The following is a 13,666-nucleotide window of genomic DNA, read 5'->3' as shown; positions in this document are numbered from 1 at the left end:
ACCTCAGACTGGGCCGAAGGTTTACCTTCCAACAAGACAATGACCCTAAGCACACAGCTAAAATAAGGAGTGGCTTCACAATAACTCCGTGACTCTTCTTGAATGGCCCAGCCAGAGCCCTGACTTAAACCCAATTGAGCATCTCTGGAGAGACCTAAAAATGGCTGTCCACCAACGTTTACCATCCAACCTGACAGAACTGGAGAGGATCTGCAAGGAGGAATGGCAGAGGATCCCCAAATCCAGGTGTGAAAAACTTGTTGCATCTTTCCCAAAAAGACTCATGGCTGTATTAGATCAAAAGGGTGCTTCTACTAAATACTGAGCAAAGGGTCTGAATACTTAGGACCATGTGATATTTCAGTTTTTCTTTTTTAATAAATCTGCAAAAATGTCAACAATTCTGTGTTTTTCTGTCAATATGGGGTGCTGTGTGTACATTAATGAGGAAAAAAAATGAACTTAAATGATTTTAACAAATGGCTGCAATATAACAAAGAGTGAAAAATTTAAGGGGGTCTGAATACTTTCCGTACCCACTGTATCCACACATCCATCCCTTCATTCATCCATCTACACATTTATCCATCCATCTATCCCTGCATCCATACACACATCCATCCATCTGTCCATCCACCCATTATATAGTTACCTGATTCTTTTATATAAGGGAAGGTAATTGCATGTTCCTGCGTCAAAGAGGTGTAAACTATTACTGAACATTCATGTAAACATACAAAGGTTGATTTTATTGTGCAAACACTTACTGTCTATAAATATGAAGAGCTACTTCTCTTTAAAGAAAGAAAAACACTTTTCAGGAAACTGAAAAACACCATCTGATCTTGATGACAGGAAGTTTACCTTCATACTAAAGTATGGACATTTTGTTTTAATCAATCCTCTTGCTAGAGCTTTTTTTTTTTTTTTTGCAAGTGGTCTTATTTGGGAGATTCCTGTCTCAGCATGGGGCAGTTCTCTAAAATAGACGTTAAAAAGAGGAAGGAACAAACTGTAAAACAGCAGAAGAAAGTTGTCAGCTCGCATTTGCAGTTCACTCTCCTGGAGTCTGTTTGCTGTGTCTGAAACTACAACACGGTAAGAGTTACACTTGTTCAGTGATGAATATTGAATAACTAATGAATCTCCATTCACAGAAGAAACTTCTGAGAAACATTTTCTTTCATAATAACCTCTGGACATCCAGAGCTCATGTGTGCCCAGTGTCGTCTTTACATGAGTTTCAACCGTGGAAAACTACTAACAATAATAATGTTAAAATAGTTTTATCATTTTTACAGTGTTTATAATATTGATGTTGTTGTAGTTTTTATGGAACTAAAGATGACGTGTTGTTGTGTAAATGATTTAGTTTCCTGCAGTGATGCCAATGATAACGGTTCCTCCTCTTCTTCTGCTGTTTCTTCACATGATTTCAGGTCAGTCTCTCCTGTAAATGCAATGGGACTTATAATAACTCAATATTAGGAGAAAAAAAAAAAAAAAAAACCCTGAAATGATAAGGTATTTATGGAAAAACGAATGAAACATATTTATTGACATTAACAGATTTATAATATAATTGGGGATTTAGCTTCAGGAGCCAACAGAGCCAAAATAACAAACAAAAGTAACTAATTTGTACCTCCTACTGCCCTAATCCACAAAATAAAAGAAAAGAAAATACAATTACTTCCCTAACTCCCTAATCCAAAAACAGGCAATAGCAAAAGTGTCATTAGTCTCTGTACCTCCCAAATTACTATATAAAATTATATAAAGTATAAGAGCTAACAAATCTGTACAGGGGTAATCTGGAATCGAGGTCGGTAAACAGGTGGTAGTCACTATCACAAATATGGCGTTTCACAGGAAACTAACAACTTCTCTCTCACACTCGAATGAGAACCCAAAAATAAACACTCTCAACAGTCTTACTCATACACTCTGAAACCTACTAGCAAAGTCAGGCAAGGAGAGCACAGAGAGTGAGCACAAGGCTAATGAAAGAAGTGATGAAGGAGGCTTCAGGTGTGTTCGGCTGCGGCTGGATGCAACTGATCGGCCAGAGTAGCCGCGTACAGTCGGGGTGCAGCTAAAAACGGAGATGTGAAGTCGGACACTTTTTGATTCCCGTAGTGACGCTCATGTGGTGTTTGCATACTTTATCACAGCTGAAGTGAAATAAATGTAATATTTGACTAATACACAGATGTTTCAGAGATTACTTAAATCACATATTATTTAAATACCAATGTCGTGGGGTCTGCGTTTTTTATCAGTTTTATTCAGAGGTGTAAAGTATTTGATTAAAAATAATTAGTTACTGCACTTGAGTATCATTTTGGCTACTCTATAGTTTTACTGAGTTTCAAAGATATTAGCAACTTTTACTCTTTACTTGACTACATTTTGAATAAGTATATGAACTCTTTACTCCACTACATTTGTAATGAGCAATGCAATTAATTAAAAGTCAAAGAAGGCTTTGACTTTTTAATTTTACTTAGCATTATTTTACATATCTGTTATATTGACGAGAGCTTTTTGAAGAATATTGGTTTACTTATGCTCTTTTTGAGCACTTGAGCTTGACTCAGACTTGATTGTCTGTCAGCATTTTAGAGGCTGTTGTGTCGACCTTGATTTATTGCAATTTTGATTATAGAAAATAAATATGATTGCTCTTCTCACAAATCAACTGTTTCTTGTGTTTCACTGGCATGTCTCGTAGGTGTTGAGGACTAGTGCATCTTTGAGCCTACATTCAGTACGAGTAAAATATTTAAGTACTGTTAAAATGAGATACTCTAAGACTTTTACTCAAGTCGTATTGGAATTGGTTACTTATAACTTGTAATGGAGTAATTTTCGATGTAAGGTATCTGTACTTTTACTCAAGTAGTTTTCAGGTACTCTTTACACTTCTGGTTTTATTTTGATAAACATGACACAATACAACATCACGACTACATGAAAAGAGCTTTAACTGTTATAAAAAATAAAGATTTGTGAGCATTAGTGGAACTGAAGGTGTGACAATAAACAAGAAACAGACATGATCGTTGTCATGCAGTGAATCCGGCCAATTGTGAAACAGCTGTGTCGTCATCAGAGCTCGTGCAGCTCCTCTTGAGAAACTGCTCCGGCTGACTCAGCCGGCTGCTCTCGAATCGCTCCCGCGGTACTTTGAGGCCATACATCACATTTGCATGGCGTCGGCGCTGTCTCAAGTCGGACAAAATTTCTAACTGGCATGCACTGCTTCAAATCAGCCGCCGATCGGTCTGTGCAGCGCTGCAAGTCGAACAAGCCTTTTTATAAACGTCCAGGAGTCACCAATCAGAAGGAACCAATCTGGTTTTCTTCCTGGACAGAATACATACAAACACCTCCCACAACAGAAGAGAACACAGAAACAAATTACAAGGGATGTAACAATTAGGAAAAAAAAAGTTTTGACTAATCAGTTAACCCTGCTAGTAGCCCCAGGAAAAGTAATCTCTGGTAAAATATCTACTATAATGTAGTAAGATTTATTTGCTGCTTCCAAACAAAATTGTATTATTCAGGTTTTTGCAGACATAATGCTAAATGCTGAAACTTCTGACATTCAGTCTTTCATGTTTAGTGTTCATTGTTCTGCTTCCTGCATTTCATCACCTTCTGTCTGTCTGTAGATTTTAGACATAGTTCTTCATTTTATATAAAGATTTTTTTTTTTTTTTTTTTTTAAATAAAACAAGTTTTAATTAACTTTTATGGTCCCATTTAACTCATAGATATTTTTCACAATTTCCTTGTGAACGTTGTGTTTTAGGGGTTTCTAGTGCTGATTGGGGTGTGAGTTACAGTCCTTCACACATCTGTGCACTAAAGGACTCATCAGTGATAATGAACTGCACTTATACATACCCTACTGGATATCAGATCATGAGAGTGTTATGGACCAAAACAAATGATAAAGAGGACACAGGAGAGCATCCAGATCTGTCTGAGGACCCTGAATACAGTCAGAGGCTTCAGTATCTGGGAGATAAACAGCAGAACTGCACCATCAGACTGAGTCATGTGACACTGAATGATTCACACGAGTACTATTTCAGATTCATCACTGATAAAGATGATGGTAAATGGATTGGTGTTCCAGGAGTGACTCTTAATGTCACAGGTGACTTTTATGAGGTTTATCTCTTCTTCTAAAAATTAATTCAGTCAACTTAACTTTTTGAGTTATCTTTTTTGTACCGACTCAGTTCATTTGTCTTTAAGTAGAATATTAAGTATGTTCAACTTGCCAAATTTAATGTTGTTTGAACTTATATAGTTTAGTTGGATTAACTTTATGAAAGTAAGTTTTCAGTACAAACATTCCCAGTAAAATATGTTTTTTGTTCACTCAACTTAACTTTTTGAGGTACTAATTTCCATTTCAACTACTTAGAATATTAAGTATTTTCAACTTGACAAATTTAGTTATTTAAACTTACAGTTCAATAGTTTTCAATACCAAAGTTAATGTTCATGTAACCTAATGTGGCTTTTTTTAATAATTCAACCAAATAAATAATTGTTTTATTTCAAATGTTTCAGCCATGTTTCGTTTGAGAACTTAATTTCCATTTAAATTCATTTCTACTGCAAATAATAACTGATCTGATTTCAGCCACTGAAACATCAACTGCAAATCCAATCAATGACATGTCTCTAAATCTGAGAAGAGGATGATTAAACAACTCCAAAAACACTTTACCAGCTTCACTTATTACACACCAGTTTGACTTTATTTCTTTGTTGTTTCGTTCTAGGTTTAGCTCTAATTAATGTTAATGAAAATTTTTGAAGTCATCATTATAGAGAAAAGTGTTTGCTTCAGTTGAGCACTTGACCCTTGGCTTTTCTTAAATTGCCTTTTTTTTTTTTTTTTTCCACCATTCGCAACAGTGTTTCATTAAGAGCACTTGTGCTTTGATAAAATTAATCAGCTGAAGTTTCTGCTTTTATCACATTCAAATAATTATTGTACAGTGACTGATTACTGTTTAAATGACTGTTTCAAAGCAAATACTGCAATAATAAAGTTGAGGCCCTATTGAATTATGAAAATATCTTCTTTTAACTAAAACTTAGCTAGAAGCACTAGTGCATCAACACTGACACAACTGAGAATATCCAAAACATCTTATGCAATAATTTCAAACTGGGCGTTTAGACACACTTAGATATCAACACTCATCATACAAACCTCAACAATGGTGACAAAACAACTACTGAAATTCATGCTGCAATGCATGTCATAGGTCAAAATCTACTGTCCAGCATGTTTCTAATTCTTCAAATGATCAGATTGTGACACTGCTGGAGCAAATGCTGCAGCATCGCAAGATCAGTAGAAAGTTTAGAGACTCTAATAACACTAAACCCTGACAATCAGTGATGAGGTTTCAGATGTGATCAGTAAAGCAAGCCACTTTCATTAATCATTAAACACATATCATTAATAAGTAGCAAGCATCTGATTTCTGGCTTTCTTTAACACAACAAGCATGTTTTCTAAACAGAGTGTTAAAGAAACCGGTGAAGCTGGTAAAGTGTTTTTGGAGTTGTTTAATCGTCCTCTGCTCAGATCTTGAGAAATTTAATTTGTTTGCAGTTGATGTTTCAGTGCAGTTCAGTGCGACAATTATTATTATTTTTTGGGTTTAACTAATAAATAACATGAACATGAGTTGTGGTATTGAAAAGTTAAAAAAAAAAAATAAGTTCACTGTACTTTCATAAAGTTATTCCAAGTTCAAATAACTAAATTTGTCAAGTAAATACAACTTAACTGAGTCAATGTAAAAAATATAACTCAAAAAGTTAAATTAAAGAAACTTCTTTTTTTTTTCTTTTTTTTTTTTTTTTTTACAGTGCAGATATAATGTGTGTGTTGTGTTCAGATCTTCAGGTGGAGTCTCCTGAGAGAGTGACAGAGGGACGTTCAGTCCGTCTGACATGTAAAAGCAGCTGCACTCTGACTGACAGAGCAACATTCATCTGGTACAGAAACTCACAGCCATTAACTGAGAGAAGAGACAGAAACAATGAACTCCTGCTGCAGTCAGTCAGAAGAGAGGATGCAGGCAGATATAGCTGTGCTGTACACGGACACAATCACACCTCTCCTGCTGTTGAGCTCAATGTCATGTGTGAGTATACGGGTCAAAACACAATAATGGTCTCAGATTGTTTGTAACATGTAACATAGACAATTAATCAGTATCACAGACAGAACACCAGTACTATCTGCAAGTTAAACTTTTTATTTTTTTATTTTTGACAAATTAATATGACATTTGTTCAAAAATTATGACAATTGTTAAAAAAAAAAAGAAAAAAAGTTCAACTTGCAGATAGTACTGGTCTTCTGTTTGTATTACTGATTAAACAGTAATACCAGTATTGTGTTTTGACCCATGTTTTTTAAAGGTTTGATTTCCAAATCCAGTAGAGTTCACCGTCCCTCCTTAAAAAAAAAAAAAAAAAAGAAATAAATAAAAAAGAAATAAATAAATCTGGCAGTAGACACTTTCAAATGCAAGTAAATTGGGATGATCCATAAATGTTAAAGTACTCGCTGTTTCAATAGTAAGGCTACAAGATGTGAACAATGTGGTTTTAGTGTTGGAAAATGCGGTAACACTTTATTTTAGGGTCTTTTAACTAGTTGCTTATTAGCATGCATATTAATAGAATATTGGCTATTTATTAGTACTTATTAAGCACATATTAATGCCTTATTCTGCATGACCTTATTCTACATTCTTAATCCTACCCAATACCTAAACTTAACAACTACCTTACTAACTATTAATAAGCAGTAAATTAGGAGTTTATTGAGGGAAAAGTCGTAGTTAATAGTTTATATGTGTTCCCTATACTGAAGTGTTACCGAAAATGCTTTCTAAACACATTTATAAAATTATAAGCATCACATTTCTGCTTTTAACTTCTCCAAAAACATCCTCACGTCTATTGCAAGTCTTTTGAATAACCTTAATTTTGTTCTCTTTTTTTCTAAAAAAAAAAAAAAAGATTGTTTTGGCTGTTCCTTAATGGGTGACCTGCACCAGCATCCTGGTCTGTTGACACAAGGATCCATTAATCATGTTATTTATGCTAAGTTCTGACCCCTCTATCTGCATGACAACAGAAATCAGACTCAGATGTGTGCAAAATGCATCAGATTATTTGAGAGAAAGTCCAGATGTTTACATTTATATGTATTATCCATATTTTGTTGCTGAGTGCATGGATATATTGTTCATATTCTTATTTTGTATTTAGTAGGGCTGACCCGTAAATGCTGACTAAACGTTAGCTGACTAGAAGACGCTTAGCTGACCAAGATTTCATTAGCCGGTTAGTTGCAGACAAAAAAAAAAAAAAAAAAAAACTTGCACAGGAAGTGGCAAAGTCATGCAATTCATGAGGGCCATAATGTTAATGGCGGGTCCTTGTGGTAATTACAGTATGTCGGGCAGAAAATCCAAACATTTGCCTATCATCCATCACCCTCGAATATGGTTTATCATTTGCAACATGTAAGTAGTAGCAACTTTACATGGCTACTTGCTCTAATGTTAGATAAATGTGCACTATTATATATCCAAGTGTTCATGCGGAGAAAGCAGCTAAAGTATAATGCATTTTACTTTACTAAAGCAGTCATGTTGATCTACTTTATTAATGCAAAAAATGTTTTCTGAAAACACCTACAATTGCTGAAAGCTTAACAAGGGTCAAGAGCTTAACTAAAGCAAACACTGATCTCCATGATGGTGACATATGTTTTTGTTTGAAAATGTTTCAAACAAAACATTTTCAACCAAACATCAACATTTAAACCTCTGTTCATTCTCAATAAGAGCTTCTGTAGACGTGTGACAGAAATAAAGTCAGTCTGGTTAGTAATAAGTGAAGCTGGTAATGCTGTTTGTGGAGTTGTTTAATCAGATCTTCAGATATTTAATATCTTTTATCTTCAGTTCATCTAAGACTGTGGCTGAAGAAAGTTGTAGCTTGTGTTCTTATTTCTCTTTCTTTCAGTGCTTGTTCACAGCAGGTGTTTGAATGACTGAAAGAATGTTTCAGGAACATTATACTAACCTTTAAATAACATTCTACTGACATTAAGGAAACTGCATATTTTTATGTTCTTGGAATGTTACGGATCAACGTTCCTAGAATGTTGAATTTAAATCTAAATTAAGTTGAAAGAATGTTTGAGGAACATTATACGTTATTAAAAAAACCCTGTTCCTCTAATGTCAAGAAAACTAGACATTTTTTACTTTCCCAGAACCAACACTGAATATTTAGAGAACGTTCTTATAACAAAATTCTGTTAGCTGAGAAGCGGTGGGATTCAGAATGATGTGCTCTGTATTCATGCAAGCAGCTTGTGATTGGCGTCTCAGAGCAGTTCTGTTTGAAGTAAATGCTGCACACTCCATCACTGCATGTGCTGTGAGTTTAACCTGCATTTTTGACTACTCCTGAGTATCAAGTTTAAGGTTCATACATTTTGTTCTTGTTACATACAGTGGGTATGGAAAGTATTCAGACCCCCTTACATTTTTCACTCTTTGTTATATTGCAGCCATTTGCTAAAATCATTTAAGTTCATTTTTTTTTTCCTCATTAATGTACACACAGCACCCCATATTGACAGAAAAACACAGAATTGTTGACATTTTTGCAGATTTATTAAAAAAGAAAAACTGAAATATCACATGGTCCTAAGTATTCAGACCCTTTGCTCAGTATTTAGTAGAAGCACCCTTTTGATCTAATACAGCCATGAGTCTTTTTGGGAAAGATGCAACAAGTTTTTCACACCTGGATTTGGGGATCCTCTGCCATTCCTCCTTGCAGATCCTCTCCAGTTCTGTCAGGTTGGATGGTAAACGTTGGTGGACAGCCATTTTTAGGTCTCTCCAGAGATGCTCAATTGGGTTTAAGTCAGGGCTCTGGCTGGGCCATTCAAGAACAGTCACGGAGTTGTTGTGAAGCCACTCCTTCGTTATTTTAGCTGTGTGCTTAGGGTCATTGTCTTGTTGGAAGGTAAACCTTCGGCCCAGTCTAAGGTCCTGAGCACTCTGGAGAAGGTTTTCGTCCAGGATATCCCTGTACATGGCCGCATTCATCTTTCCCTCGATTGCAACCAGTCGTCCTGTCCCTGCAGCTGAAAAACACCCCCACAGCATGATGCTGCCACCACCATGCTTCACTGTTGGGACTGTATTGGACAGGTGATGAGCAGTGCCTGGTTTTCTCCACACATACCGCTTAGAATTAAGGCCAAAAAGTTCTATCTTGGTCTCATCAGACCAGAGAATCTTATTTCTCACCATCTTAGCAAACTCCATGCGGGCTTTCATGTGTCTTGCACTGAGGAGAGGCTTCCGTCGGGCCACTCTGCCATAAAGCCCCGACTGGAGGCTTGCAGTGGAGGGCTGCAGTGATGGTTGACTTTCTACAACTTTCTCCCATCTCCCGACTGCATCTCTGGAGCTCAGCCACAGTGATCTTTGGGTTCTTCTTTACCTTCTCCCCCGATAGCTCAGTTTGGCCGGACGGCCAGCTCTAGGAAGGGTTGTGGTCGTCCCAAACGTCTTCCATTTAAGGATTATGGAGGCCACTGAAATTTTGCAGCAGAAATTTTTTGTAACCTTGGCCAGATCTGTGCCGTGCCACAATTCTGTCTCTGAGCTCTTCAGGCAGTTCCTTTGACCTCATGATTCTCATTTGCTCTGACATGCACTGTGAGCTGTAAGGTCTTATATAGACAGGTGTGTGGCTTTCCTAATCAAGTCCAATCAGTATAATCAAACACAGCTGGACTCAAATGAAGGTGTAGAACCATCTCAAGGATGATCAGAAGAAATGGACAGCACCTGAGTTAAATATATGAGTGTCACAGCAAAGGGTCTGAATACTTAGGACCATGTGATATTTCAGTTTTTCTTTTTTAATAAATCTGCAAAAATGTCAACAATTCTGTGTTTTTCTGTCAATATGGGGTGCTGTGTGTACATTAATGAGGAAAAAAAATGAAATTAAATGATTTTAGCAAATGGCTGCAATATAACAAAGAGTGAAAAATTTAAGGGGGTCTGAATACTTTCCGTACCCACTGTATGCAGCAACTTTGCACTTTGACAGTCAGTTTGAGATACAGGCTACATTTGAGTATTGTGTGTATCAGATAGTTTACAAAGAAAACAATACTCTTTGAAATCACAAATGTATTGCATTATGTTGTTTTTGAAACCCAAATATTTTACTTATAACATTTTCAATTAACAATTGTTCAGTTATTTGTAAAAATGTCATTGTAAAAAAAAAACAAAAAAAACATCTTAACATCCACACTGTTGAGAGCACCGTTTAGACAAATATGTAGGCTAAATATGTCCCGTGCTTTTTTTCTGTCAATAACAAAATATACATACAACAAAAATAGCAGTGGTGAGGAAGCATCTGATCATAGTGATGTGGATATGTTTGCATCAGCTCTGCAATTTGGCACTATCCAGTCAAGTCACGTCACATTTATTTATAGCCACAAATATCATAACTGTTATCTATAGGCCTACTGTAATAGAGACATGTATCCAAAAAATTCTTTACAAACAGAAAGACGTATAGTACAGAGAAATTTAACGTCACAGCGTGATCTGAGTGAACGTCATTTTACCAGTGAGTGTGAGCGGTACATGAGTGGAGCATTCACCTGGGCCGTGAGCGATTGAGCTTAATGATGGTTCTGTAACTGTGACATTAAATCCTTTTTCTGTTTTAGATCCTCCAAAGGATGTCTCAGTGTCCATCAGTCCATCTGGTGAAATAGTGTCAGGAGATTCAGTGACTCTGAACTGCAGCAGTGATTCAAACCCTCCTGCTCTGAACTTCAGCTGGTTTAAAGGAGGAACGTTTGTAGGATCTGGAAGAATCTACAACATCTCAAAGATCAGCTCTAATGACAGTGGAGAATACAAGTGCAGATCCATCAATGAACATGGAGAGAAATACTCTGATGCTGTGACTTTAAACGTCATGTGTGAGTTTACGATAATAACAAAATATAAGATACCAGTTTTCTGTTTTGATATAATTTCAATACATATTAGTAATTTTAATAATGTGTAAGAAGCCTTAAATAAATAATCTGATAAGGTTTTGAATAGCAATTGGGCTGGTTTTGTTACACAAACCTGGCAACTCTGCCTCAGCTGTTGGATCTGGACAGAGTTTCAGTGGACGCTTCTACTGTCAGGCTCACAATCAACATGGATCAGTGAAATCAGTGGCTTATTTTAGTGACTGCTGAAGATTTGATTTTATAAAGGGTTCAAGACAGTTGTGCATCTTTGAGAGTTAATCTGAACTCAAATTCTTCATCTTTCAGTGCATCGTGGTCTTAATTGGCATGTCTGGTTGGGGATCACAGTGGGATGTGTAGGATTCTTCATCATCATCATCATCATCATCATTCTGTTTATAATGTATGTTTGATTAAAATAATTTTTAATTATAGATAGTATATGAAAGTAATTCACTTTCAGACTAGTGCAGATGGAAATGTCTCATGTGATGTCTGTTATATCAGGAGAAAACGAAGAGATGCTAAAGCTGAAGACCTCACAGCGAAGCAGGTAAATCATCCAGACTCAACATGTGAATAATCTCTTTAGAAGGGGCCATTCTTACAAAACTTGAGAGACAAGTCAGTGGAACGAAAAAAAGAGAAAGTATAGAGATGCGTTTTTAAAAGTATACAGCTTTTTAATGAGTGCTGCGTTTATAGAATACCATGTCACGTGAGCGCAACGGTCAGACGCATCTATCTAGTGCATGTTTACATAGAAAAACAATGGAAAAGTACTGCACTGAAATGGAAAATGTTCTGTGTGAACGGCCCTTAAATGTGAATAATAAATAATAATTAATTTTCTTCCATTGCAGGACAATCTGTACTCTGACGTAACAGGGAGAGACGTTCATGTTTCTGAATCAGCTGATTTTGATGACGCTCAGTACGCCACTGTTACTTCCAGCAAACCCAGAAGAGAAAGAAACGCTCCTGATAGCAGAGATACTGAGGAGATCCAGTACGCAACTGTACAACATCACAAAAACAAACAGACCAAGAGATCAGAGGAGAACGAAAGCCAGTACGACAATATCAGGATTCACCAGCCTGAATCTGCTGTGAGGTGAGAAGAACCAGCTTAAAGAGACAGTTCACCCAAAATAAAACATTTGTCATCTACTCATCCGCATGTTACTTTTATGATTGTGATGAAAGGAGAATTTATAGTGTCTTAATAACTTTGTGTTCCACTGAGGCTTCAAGGTCTCTGTATTTGACTTTATCATGTAATCTGATACATGACATTATTTCTATTTATTTTTATTTTATGTTCTTTAGGCGATCAAATGTTGAAACCATGGAGGAGGCTTCTGTGATCTACAGCTGTGTCAAATGAGTAATAGAGACCATCATGAAGACAAAGGCTTAAACCAATTATAATTAAACAGAGTTTTGAAAGTAGGGCTGTCAATTCAGCATGTTCAGTTATTTATTATTCATTAAATCAGGTAAACAGATGGCAGGAACACAGTGTCTGTGATCTTTTACACATTACAAGAGCAGAATACAAATGAAAGAGTCAAGAACCCACAACATGGTGTTCAGTGAGTCTAAAAAACTTGAACTTTTGACTTCAAATGTTTTCTGTGAGCAAATAAAAAGCCCATTTCAGTTTGACCAAATTCGAGCTTGTGTGTTGTCATGTCTAAGTCATTGTAGACCTATAAAATAACGTACTATGTGTGATAGCTGTGTGTGATAGCTACTATTAATATTCGGTTAATATTTGGATTATTCTAACAAAATCTGTATATGTGCAACAGTGGATAAAATAAATTTGATGTACACTTCTCTCTATTAAAGTCTCATGATTATTTGTAGGGCAGCTTCTGTGTACGTGTGTTCAGACGAGGTCAATCATGATGGTTTAATCAGTTTGACTAAAACAACATTTTACAGAGCCCCTTAAAGTCACATGATGGAAATTGTATTTCAATTCCCCATGCAGGAAATTTTGTGAGCAAATGCAAAAGCATTGACATTTTTTTTTTCTCCCATCCCATACTTTTTCAATCACCATGTCCTTACATTGAGTATATCGAGACACTCTTCATTATGGTGGGTGAACTGAAGTTGGATAAGGTCTTTTCCTGTCCCTGCCTCACTTCCTGTCGCTATTCTTTTCACCAATAAACTTATGGAACAAATTCTCTCAAGGATGTCAAAATATAACTTGTCTCTCTGCGTCAAAGTGTCGACATCCAGTTTTACTCAGTATATGTTCCTATATTGAGAATCTTGCTCAATAATTCTTTAGAAAATGTTTCAGGGAGGAAGGAAGGGTATAAAAACTTTAAAAACCCACCCTCAATCTTATGTGGAAATGCAAGTGAAATTGTAAATATGTCCTATATGTTAATAAATCTGTGTACAGGATCAATCAAAGTGGTGGACAAACTTCTTCATATTGTTAAACATTTTGGGTTTAATGACTTTTTAGATATCAATAAATGCCACTGAATCATG

At 36.1% G+C, this 13,666-nt stretch overlaps 1 protein-coding gene across 6 annotated transcripts in view; it reads left to right on the top strand.

Annotated features, from left to right (window-relative positions):
• LOC127496649 (B-cell receptor CD22-like) overlaps positions 1 to 13,666 on the top strand; it is a 158,506-nt gene that overhangs the window by 127,198 nt on the left and 17,642 nt on the right. The window contains exons 1-9 of one of the 6 annotated variants that reach the window (XM_051864762.1): positions 990 to 1,098; positions 1,373 to 1,439; positions 3,821 to 4,171; positions 5,943 to 6,191; positions 10,850 to 11,107; positions 11,456 to 11,552; positions 11,657 to 11,702; positions 12,013 to 12,263; positions 12,479 to 13,002. The exons of 3 other annotated variants lie outside the window; for them this stretch is intronic. In XM_051864762.1, coding sequence (XP_051720722.1) covers positions 1,385 to 1,439; positions 3,821 to 4,171; positions 5,943 to 6,191; positions 10,850 to 11,107; positions 11,456 to 11,552; positions 11,657 to 11,702; positions 12,013 to 12,263; positions 12,479 to 12,536 — 1,365 coding nt within the window. In that variant the 5' untranslated portion in view covers positions 990 to 1,098; positions 1,373 to 1,384 and the 3' untranslated portion in view covers positions 12,537 to 13,002. Of the gene's footprint in view, positions 1 to 973; positions 1,099 to 1,372; positions 1,440 to 3,820; positions 4,172 to 5,942; positions 6,192 to 10,849; positions 11,108 to 11,455; positions 11,553 to 11,656; positions 11,703 to 12,012; positions 12,264 to 12,478; positions 13,003 to 13,666 lie in introns of those variants that run through there. 2 more of the 6 variants (XM_051864496.1, XM_051864670.1) reach the window with 2 other exon arrangements.

The sequence above is a fragment of the Ctenopharyngodon idella genome, chromosome 1 (assembly GCF_019924925.1).
Source record: "Ctenopharyngodon idella isolate HZGC_01 chromosome 1, HZGC01, whole genome shotgun sequence".
Taxonomy (NCBI): Eukaryota; Metazoa; Chordata; class Actinopteri; order Cypriniformes; family Xenocyprididae; genus Ctenopharyngodon; species Ctenopharyngodon idella.
The sequence above is the reverse complement of the archived record's forward strand: the minus strand, read 5'-3'. Positions and strand labels throughout refer to the sequence as shown.